At 51.3% G+C, this 10,857-nt stretch overlaps 1 protein-coding gene across 1 annotated transcript; it reads right to left on the bottom strand.

Annotated features, from left to right (window-relative positions):
* Nucleotides 1–2,470: 2,470 nt before the first annotated feature.
* TCIM (transcriptional and immune response regulator) lies at nucleotides 2,471–3,582 on the bottom strand. The gene has a single exon (XM_072357121.1). It carries the CDS (start codon nucleotides 3,525–3,527, stop codon nucleotides 3,207–3,209), a length of 321 nt encoding a protein of 106 aa, XP_072213222.1. The 5' UTR covers nucleotides 3,528–3,582; the 3' UTR covers nucleotides 2,471–3,206.
* Nucleotides 3,583–10,857: the final 7,275 nt, after the last annotated feature.

A 10,857-nucleotide genomic window follows, 5' to 3' on the forward strand; every position in this document is an offset into this window, starting at 1 on the left:
GTCACTGTCCCCACTGTTGGGACATCAGGGAACATCCCATTTCTTTCCAAAGACAGTGGACCTATAGAGTTGGACTTTCTTCTTCCAGCCTTGTTTTCCCATTAGCAGGACATCTGCAGGAGCAGTCTTAGTGGATGATGGTGAGGTGGGCAGTGGTGTCATATGGGGTCAGTGATTGCGACATTGGAGCTAAACTCCCTTTGCTGTTCCTTTCCAGTGTCCAATGAGCTGCTCATTCTTTCATCATCCTGATCAGGTGCTAAGGGCTTCTGCTTATTTCCCCCCCTGCTTCTCTGCCCATTGCTGGCCATAGGGACCCTGCTGGGTGGCAAAGGCTGGGGGGTATCCCCTTGCCCCTTCTCCCGTGGCACAGCACTGGATAAGCCAGATAAATTTAGCTATTGGGACGCATGTTCCTCAGGATGCTGCGACAGAGGGACACCCAGTACAGCCAGTCTGACTCGTAGAGAAGAATTAATGGAAACGCCCGGCTCCTGGAGGGAGGAAATACCTTGAACAGGCTTCTTCCTCTTTTTGTTGCGTGGGGTGACAATGGGCTCTGTGTCTGGCAGGAGTGTTCCTGAGCTGTCCCATGAAGGCAGCGCACATGTTTGGACAGACACCGAGTCTGCAGCAGCAGCTCTCAGGAAGGGCCCAGCCCAATGTGGGTGCCCTGCACTGTGCTGAGATCATGGAGCAAACCACATTACTTTGGTGTGGGGCATCCGCTGTGCTCAGCTCAGCCCCGAGCAGAGCAGGGCAGCCCCACTCAGCAGCTGGAGGGAGAAATGCCTGCAATGTTTGGGCATTTCTGCTCCAACTCGTTGTCAGCTGTTTCGTAACAATGAGTTGCAGTTTGTACTCAGCATGCTGGAAGATGCGCTGCTGTTTTGGCAGGTTTGTGCTTCATGAGCTGAATACAGGCTTGAGGCCGAGGAAAACCGCCCTTTCTAAAGTGCAAAATCAAATAAATGCAACTTTTTGGTAGGCTGGTTTTATTTATCAGGGAAGTCACTTGAGCCAATAATGTAAATGCAAAACATTTACAAAAGGGACAAAAGGGACAAAAGGGACTGGGTTTATCGATCACACAATACAAGTGCCTAAGAGCAGGAATGTGTGGGCAATAGCAGGCGTGCAGCTGCTTTCGTTGGCACTTCTTCCTGTCTACCATGATGAGAACTTCCTTCAGATGCCACTTGGCAGCAGGGAATGGGGCAGCACAGTGCTGGCAATGAGAGCGTCTGCAGCAGGAGCTGGGGATGCTGTGCTGCTGATGTAGGGCTGTCAGCACTGTGCAGACCTGTGCGGGTGGTGGGCACCCACCGCACCCCCTCATCTGAAGGCTTTGTCAGTGCATCACCCCGCTGAGCTTCTCTGTCAAGTATTTGTTGTATGAGAAATGGCTGTGATGGGAAAACCTCTTGGAGCGGGAGGAAAAGCTGCATCACAGAAGCCGGGGGTGGCTGTGAGCTCATAGCTGGACTACCCGGATTCGCCTTTTTTGGAAGCAGCCACTCTGAAACACTTTGTTTTGCTGCAATGGTTTTTGTGAGGATGCAACGTGGGTCAGTGGGCAGCACACCAGGACTGAGCAAAGCAGGAAAGCAGCGATTGCCCATTGCGCAAACCTCACTTTGAAGCAGATTTTTCTTAGCCTGGGCTGCGTTCGGGGCACTCAGCTTCCAGATGTGATGATGAGGTGCTGCAGGGGAACAGCTGCATCTGCTGCAGCACACCATGGATAACCACAGTTATCCTTTCTCTTAAGTAATGTAAGGGATTAGTTCTTCTCTGCCCTGTCCTATGGGCAATTTCAAGTTTGAACTGCAGGATAAAACCCCCCTGAATCAGCTCTTTGAAAATGTTTTTACTTTGTTGCTCTGAACAGAGCCATGGGAACATTTATTTTCTAGGAGAGGTTACTGGAGGGCATGTTTAAAAATAGCCAAGACTATTATTTATAAACGTTTTCTACATACTTTATCATGATGATACTGAATAACCTCTGGGAAGACTGCTGCAGTGCTTGTAACCCTCCTCTATTTGCTTTGGGCTCTTTTGTCTGGTTGAGACCTAAGCTCTAACTCTGCTTTGCAGGAATAATGGGAGCTGAGAACTGTCCCACTCACTGTTCATTTTATAGCCTGACTTTTCTTGTTCTTCTATGGCAAAACCAAAACCAAACAAGAAAACCCCATTCTCTTTTATTATGCAGGAGAAGCTAGCAGTGGGATTTGCACTGCAGTGAAATTTGGTCTCCCTGGGAATGCCAGAGGGTGCAGCTCTGGTGCTGCTGTGCTGGGGAGTGGAGGAAGCAGGGGAGGCTGCAGGCTGGCAATGGAGCTCAGCCTGGGATCCTGGGTCATTATGGAGAGGTGTAGGCAGACTGCTATAAAACAGAACCTGTAGGAATAGTGAAGAGAGGAAATCCCCCCTCCTCCTGGAGAAGTGAGCATTTCAGACGAGAAATGATATTTACATTATAATTTATTGAATTTCAGGTTGCCATACGAAATAAATTATAGTCAATATAATGACAACGTTGCCATAAAATAATACCACGAAGTACTTGTCTAATATCGAATGTAATCAATACAATATGAACGGCAATTATGGTGTTTAAATATTCATGTTAATGGGAAGTGAACAAAAATATTAAGGCAATTCACAGTAAATTCAGGGAAATCTGTCATTATTATTGCTTTTGTGCAAACAGTTCTTAATGCATGCACAGAAAGAAAAGGCACAGTCGCAGTGTCCGTAGGGCAGTGCATTCCCTGAAGGCTGAATGCGTTGCAGTCACACGATGCACTTTGATGCATTTCAACAAATGCAGAATGAGGGATGATCAGGAGCTGATCAATGTCTGTGCTCTCCGTTCTGCAGACAACAGCGAGGCTTGAGAAGTTTCAAACTTCAGCTAAGAGTTCAGGCAGGCGAAGCAAATGGGTGCAGTTGGCTCATCTCGCTGCTGCGGTGTTGTGGGATGGGGTGAGGTGGTTCTCTCCCACCAAGCACCATCACTGGGCACCGGGCATGCAGCACTGGGCACGGCAGCGTCCTATCCCACCTGCAACACCGGGCACGCAGCATCCTGCTAGCAGCACCGGGTACGTGAGCATCCCAGCAGCATCCAGCATGGAGTGTGCTGCCTGTGGCAGCCTCGTCCCAAAACGTTCTCCTCCATGGCTGCTCCCTCCAGCTCAGTGCACTTTGATGGAGTATTTGGGGAATTTCAGGAACTGGAGGAGTTTGTCTTTCCTCCTCTGTTTCAGAGCCATTAGCGCTCTCGCTTTCTCCTCCACGTCCTGGTCCGTGTCGAGGATGATCTTGGCTCTCTCCTCTGCCTTTTTGTCCCCGGAGTGCTTGAAGAGCTTTTGCAACGACTCCTCATCGACTCTCTCAAAGATGTTGGCCACGGCTTTCTTGCGCAGGGCGGTGTCGAAGCGGTAGCCGTGCACAGACGGGCTCACTCTCAGCGACGTGGACATGGCTGAGGCCGTGTTCCTTCTCTTTGCTTTCATCTACCGCCGCTGCTCTGGGGGTTCTCCTTCTGCTGGAGAGATCTGTGCGGGTTTCCGTGCTCTGCAGGGCTTTTTAAAGGCAGCCTGAGGGAAAGCGGAGAGCTCAAGTTACAGCGGTGAGGTCACGCTGATGTCAACGCTGATCAGTCGCAGGCGAGTTTAACATTTAAGTTGCCAACTTGCCTCTGTCGTGCAACCAAGTGGAACGGTTTGCTGTGTTGTTATAATGGGGATGGTTTCTTTGCCCCAGTGTAGAATGGGCTTTGCACGACCCCCAGCACCGCTGTGCCGTGGGGCTGCTCTGTGGCCTCTCCTTGTGCTTATACAGCTGTGCCAGACTCCAGGTGAGAACTGCTGCAATGCCAGTGAGGGGTGTTAGCTGTGATCCTGTGCCTGCAGGTGCGTGCTTGTGTCAGACAGGAGCACAACAAAGCAGTGAAACCTGCTCAGGTTTATGCAGGGGATGCTTCTGCTGCTTCCCAGGTGGCACAGGTCCTGCTGAGTGCTCACAAGGCTGTACTTTCTACCGTGGCAACTGCTTTACCAAAGGGGCTGCTCCATAGTGTCTTCCACAGTGCAGTGCCTGGGACGTTTCTACCCACAGCCATGTGCATCAGGGCTGCAGGTGAAACATCTGCTCCACCCCGAGCACTGAGCTGCAGCAAAAGCTCTGAGCGCTTGGTTGCTCTGCTCCTGCCTCAAGCGCCTTTTGCTCTAATGCTCAGCTCAGCAGTGCTAATTAAAAATGTAATCACCCCAAAAGCACCCCACCTGTGCACCCCAGCCCCAGGCTTCCAGCTCCTTCATGCTGAGGATGTGGCTCTGACAGTCAGAGCGTTGCTGTGGGTACAAAGGTAACTCGAGGATGAGAAGAGTGCATTTTGCTTACCAGCTCAGCACAGGCCGGAAGCTGCAGAGGCACTGTTTAGAAAAATCAGTTGCTTGTTTACCAGTAATAAGATGACCCCTATTACTCATCACCAGGACACCACAGCCTGCCTGTGTCTCCTTGCTGGTGTGATCATCCACCCCCGGGGGTTCCCTTATTACATAGCTCTGGGGGTGCCCAGTGGCTGCAGCAGGAGCAGAGTGCTGACGCTACCTGGTTGCACACCACTCCTGTTGCCTTCTCCAAAACTTTGCTTACAGCTGCAAAGCTGGGTAACGTGTCCATGCACGGCCCTGCAGGACCCCATCCTGCAACCTACCACCTCTGGAGCCTGAGTGGAGGACACCAAGTCTCCATGTTGGGCCTTTGTGTGGGCAAAGAATGGAAAATAGGAATGACTGTGGGCTGTGCTGCTTGCTGGACAATGCAAAACAATGGGCAGTCCCCAGCCCCGTGCACTGAGACAATAACTGAACCGGTGCACTTCCTTCTGGCGGGGCTCTTTGGCTTTTTATCTTTAGGAGAGGGAGTGGGTTGTACACAAACGTTTGACAGCTTTCCTATCTGTGCCTTCAGGATCACAGCTAAGAGAGGCACACCCTGGCTCTGCATCCTGCTGGCCCGGGCTGTTCCTGCAGGGCTCTCGTGCATGCTGCACGTGCTGGGGCTCTTCCTCCCGTTCTGCTTCACTGCATTTCATGGAATCCTTCTTGCAGTTTTGCCAGAGTTTCTTTTGGATTTGCTATTATGGTTCAGTGTCTGAAACCTCCCAGTTCTCCTGCAAGAAGAGCTGAAAAGTCTCATACTGCATTGTATCCTTGTTGAATTAAGAGAAGTACACATCAAGCAGTGTTTGCTCAACATGCATGGGGTAAATCCACCCTCCAAATAGGACCTGGTGATGTGGCTGGCCCATGAAGAACTGCATGTTTTATCACTGCTTGCTCAAGTGAAATACATGGGGGCAACAGCAGACAGGACAACTGCTGCCTGAAGTGTTGTGTGGGGGAAATCTGCCTGTAAAGTGTCTGGCCAAGCTGCTAAACATGCTTCATTGGACACTGCACACTTGCAAAGGACGAAGGACAAAATCAGAACCAGCAATGATTGTGTAGCAGCAGAGAATAAGTGCTCCTTTTGCAAGGCTGGTTGAAAAGCAGAGCAGACGAATGCTAACGTGCCCACCTCTCACCACTCCAACCGCAGGTGGAATCATGCTGCAGGTATCTGCAGAGATACGGCTGATAGAATAAATCAGCAATATTTATGGCAGGCAGAAGCTCAGAAAAGTATCTGCCATGGAAACCAAGAATAAAACTGACGCTTTAGGAGTAAGACATCAGAAAGCTGCCAGGATGAAGAATGTGTTTTGTGAGCTCATCCTGCATTGAGCAGTAACAAATGCCTTTGCCTCTTCGAGCTTCTCTTCCCACTTTGCATAAATTTAGTTGTGTTCAACTCTAATTGAGAGATGAAGCATGCCTCATCTGGTGGTTTTTTCCTACTTTTAATATTGCTTTCACAGCAATGCCTAGGAGGAATTATTCATGTATTGGGTTGGAGTGAAACTTCAGACACGATGTGATTCCTATCGTAGCTCTCCTGCTATTATTGTATAATTGCTTCATGAATGTAAACGCTCTGTTTCACACATTAATGGGAGGATTAATTCCAACCCACTTTTCTGTCTCTGCAGAACAGTTTAGCCACAGCCCTAATTGTGCTCTGCTTTTCAGGACGTGATGCTCTCAGATGATCCTGCTATGGGGCTGCCAGCAAGGTTTTGGGGTTCTCCTGCAGCAGCCAGCAATGCTCCTTGCCCTCTGATCCCATGGCTGTCCCAACCCGGGTTGTGGCCTTCAAGATGTGGGAGCTGATGTGCTTGTGATTGGCAGTGGGTTACACCAACCCCAGTGCCTGAGCTGGACCATGGCAGGAGCAGGGCCATGGCAGGACCTCACTGCACCATTGCAGCAGTGCAGGGCAGCCCAGTGCTGTTCCCAGTGCAGCTCCATAGTGCTGGATTGCAGCCCTGCAGTTGGGAGCTGCTTTTGCCCCTCCAAACTCTTGCAGAGAACCCGGTCTGCCTTCGTGCAGCAGTCCAAAATCACTCCAAACAAGGCAATTGGGATGAATTGCATTTTGTGAAAGCATGTTTTGCATAGCTTTCCTTTCACCAGCCTGCCTGAGCCTGCATGGCTTGTGACATCGCCTCGATGTTGCCAGATGCAGCAGTCCCAGGGAGTGTTGGTGCTGGAGAAGTCGCAGCCCCCCAAGAAGCAAAAAATCATTGTTCCCTCAGAGACATTTCCAGGAAGGAAAGGAGATTTTCAGGTCCTCCAGGACTCTGATGTCCAAACTCGTGCAGGAATGAGGTGAAGCTGGGCTGAGCTGCTCAATCACCTCCTGAGGGCTGGGGGAGGGCAGCAGGCATCAGAGCAGGACGGCACTGAGCTCAGCTGCCAGCAGAACACGAGCAGCTGTTGGTCATGGCAGTCAGGGTGGAATAAGGAAGCAGACGTGAGACAGCTCAATCAGGGGGGCGGGAGCACAATCAGTGCTCAATGGCACCAGTTGTTATCAGATTCATTGGCCATAAGGAATTCAGCTGTAATAAATTCGGGGGGAAATATTGGAACCAGCCAACTTACCCTAGAGAATGGAGTTTTCTGCCTTTCAGATCAGCTGCCTTTAGAAAAGCAGCGAGCTGTTAAACCATGTTACTTTCCTCATAAAGAAACAAGGACTGACTTAATCTTTGCTTGGCAAAGTCCTATCTTAAATATTCAGAAATAGAGCATGTAGAAAGCTCTGAAGAGGGGAGAGAAGGAAAATTATTGCTTAAAACACATGTGGGCTTTGTATTTAGCTCACAGCAGAGCATGCACAGCTCACATCTCAGTGCAAAGCAAAGCTCCCTTCTCCTGCTCTGTGCTGGAATGGGGAGGTGCATTGCAGCATGGTGTGAGGGATCCAAAGAATCACCTTTCAGTCATTGAGAGGAAAACTCTGAGATTCTGACAGTGGTCACAAGCTGGGGGCAGCTCTTCTCTCCCACCCTCCCCCTACAATGGCGTGCCCTGAGCCACAGCCTGCAGTCTGTGAGGAGCTCTGCCCTTCTTAGGAGCGATACCAACCTCTTGTAACTTGTCTGCTCTTGGCTGGGAGATGCATCTGGAGATGCACCCAAAGTGCTGTGGGTGGTGGGAGGTGAGGGAGGGACCGGTTCATCATGTTCAGAGCTTCAGGCACACACATGGCAGCACCTGGCCCAGCTGCCAGCAGCCTCTTCTCCCCAGCGATGTGCACAGCACTTTGTTGTTGGCTTTGTTTTTTTTTCCCCTTTATCTTTTATTGATTTGGTTGTTGTTGTTTCTTTAGCAGGGTATCTGGGAACCTTTGTCCCCCAACCTTGGTGCAGTTCTGTGCTGCTTGCTTATAAAAGCAGGGAATCCACGTGCGTTTGCAGTGCCTGCGTTGTGCTCTCAGACTGCGCCGTGCAGCACAGTGTGGTGTGTTCTAATTGCAACTGTGCTGCATGCAGCTGGGAAGTAAAGGAAGAGTTCTCAGCTCAGCTCCAGCTCACAAAACTACCTAAAATATGGGAAAAAGGCCAACATTTCTCAGCAGCTGAAAGACGTGGTCAGGTCTAATAGGGAAACGTGCACCAAGTCTGGTTAATACTTCTCTTTCTCTACAGCTCCAGGGAACAGTGCTGGGAGGGAGGTGACCCCTGGGAGGTGATGGCACTGCATGCAGTGTGCCCTGGCACAGCAGCACCATGTCAGGCTGAGAGCACTGCTCGGCTGCTGCTGGAGGGAGACCATATAAGAGTAAAGCCCGTGGTATTCCTGATAATGAATGTCTCCCCTTTTCTCATAAATTCCCTGCTAAATGTATGATCACTGAGTTAATAATGCAGCGCAGGACATAATGAATAGCCACTTACAGTAAGTAAATCATGCCTGTGAAGAAATAGAACAGAAAGAGAAACTTCTGGCAGCTCTCAAAGCCTGCCTGCTTCCAGAGAAGCCTTGAGTTCAGCACTGATTTCTGGAGAAAAAGGCTCTGTTGGATCTGGGGCTGCTGGGAACAGGGAGGCTATGGCTGGCATCTGCCCCAGCAGGGCCTTCCCAGTGCCATGCTATGTGGTGGCACTCCAGCTGTTGTATAGGTGCAGTGTTGTACAGCTGCAATGAGCAGCTCTACTGTGGGCAGTGGAGGGTGGGGGCCCTGCATAGTGCCCTATTTCCAGGGCAGTGGGGGCAGTGCTCAATGTGCTGACTTCAACATCTTCCTCCCGCGCCACTCAGGCTGAGCATGAAAGTTCAGACTTCCAGGCATGAAATAACTTCTCTTTCTCTGCTGAGTTTCCTGTTTGATTTTCCTGGAGCTGCCGACAGCTGCAGCAAGGCGACGGCGGCGGCTGTCAGACAACACATTGTCTGCTGTGCGGGGACGGGCTGGAGGAAATCCTGCTTGGGGGGGGGGGTTAAGGAGGGGAGGGTCTGCAGTGCCCCCAACTATGGAGCTGCCACCGCCTTTGGGCTGCCCTGCAGTGGGGCTGTGTGCCTCTGTGCTGCTGCTGGGGCCGCAGTGCCACCCATCACCCCTAGGGCTGAGCTCCTCACCCAAGGGCACGGCTGATAGCAGAGCCCTGCAAGGACCGGTTTCTGCTCCTTATCTTGCAGCAGTGCCACCCAGCACCAGGCAATGCCAGATCCTCCCATGGCTGTTGTTTTGTGAACAGCTGCAACTGTTTGGGTGTAATATGCTGGCAGGGTTGGGGAACACTGAGCTGAGTGAAGGCAACTCATCAGAGCTGGGAAAACACCCAGCATTACGCTGTGGGGATTTATCAGGAAATCAGTGGGAATGTAAATTGTGTGGGAGATCAGCTTGAAATTGTGGTGTCATCAGTCTTGTGTTTCATTCCTTCAGTAATAAAAGAGTTCCTCGGAGAAAACAGATGTTGTTTGCCTCTCTGTCACCCTCTCTTGTGGCCCAACAGCCTTCACTGTGTAGCCAATGAAAAGCATTTTCGGCACCCCCATGTAAGCGCTATTCCTGGGGGACCCCACAGCCCAAACCTGCCTTGCCCTGCCTTGGCTGTGACACCAGCAGCATGTGTTCATAGCACAGATGCCAGGTGCTGCTTGCTGGTCTGGGGTGTTCCCATCCAAGGGGTACCAAAGTGGGACCCCCACGATGGCTCTGTGCTGCCCTGAGGAGAGTAACCCCATGGCTGGGGTCAGACCAGGTCACTGTGCTGTGTCAGCATTGATTCCTATCACACGTCAGCTCCTGCTCAGAGGAGCAATAACAGAGCTGTAAAGCCCATCCCCGGGACGAGGTGAGGCAGCAGATCCCAGCACTGGGCTGAAGTCCGCAGGGCAGAGTGGGGCAGGAATGCAGGTCCTGCCATGCTGCTGCTGCACACCCAGTGCTGCCCCTGATGCGTTTTGCTTTTGCAGTGATGCTTTCAAGAAGTTTCCCAGCAGTCGCTTTGCCTAATTACTGTAATCTAAGTGACTGATGCCTTGTTTACAAGGAAGCCTTGTCTTTGTTCTAGAGCTCTGCCCTTGAATCCTTGTCAAATGTCAGATCTGCTTTATGGATATTTTCATCTGTCTGCATTGGTTTATTTATGCACACAGTTCAAACACAAAAGAACAGCTTTAGCGCTGCAAGTTTATTTCAGCTCTGTGTCAGAGGGGAGAAAAAGGGACAAGGATGATGCCGTGTGCGTGGATACGGACATGGCCAAACGGGCTCTGCTCCCACAGCAGGCAGGGAAAGGTGAAAGCATTCCATAGCTGGGGGTGTTACATCTGCAAGGCAACCTGAATGAGCACATGGCAGTGGGAGCAGTCCTGGCTGTCCCTGTGCTGCTCTGTCCCAGGAATGTGGGGGCTGCAGGGATGGTCCAGGAGCTCCATGCGCCACTCTGACGCCAATCCCAAATGGAAGCTAAAAAAATCCTTCATCAGTAAACACTGATTGTGTCGCAGGGTTACCAAGACTGGTGAGCCCATCCATAAAAAACCCCTTCGTGCTGCAAGCTGAGTCAGTTCCGGCCGCAATGAGGAGAGTTTACTGAAGCTGTTTAGGGAAAGCTGATGGAGAAAGTAAACAAAATCTGGTGGCTGTCCTTTGGCACAGGGTTTGGTCCCCAATAGCAGAGCTGCTCCTGCCTCCGCCAGCACCGTCTGCATGCAGCGAGGGGCCGATACCCCCAGGCACTGTGCTTTGCTGCATGCAGGCACACACCAAGGCTCTTGTTCAGCAAACTAATTGGGAAAAGAACTGCCATCCTTGCTGCCTGCTGCCGGCCTTGTGGGACTCGTGTCCTGGCTCACCCCCCTCCATGCAACCCATTCCCCCTGCTCCTCGTTAGGGAAATAGTTTCCTCTGTGGTTTTCTCCTGGCGGGGCCCTGGGG

This window comes from Excalfactoria chinensis, chromosome 25 (genome assembly GCF_039878825.1).
Source record: "Excalfactoria chinensis isolate bCotChi1 chromosome 25, bCotChi1.hap2, whole genome shotgun sequence".
Taxonomy (NCBI): Eukaryota; Metazoa; Chordata; class Aves; order Galliformes; family Phasianidae; genus Excalfactoria; species Excalfactoria chinensis.

What these genes read in the sequence shown, in the direction of transcription:
- TCIM (XM_072357121.1), bottom strand. Translation starts at nt 3,527, where the DNA reads ATGAAAGCAAAGAGAAGGAACACGGCCTCAGCCATGTCCACGTCGCTG.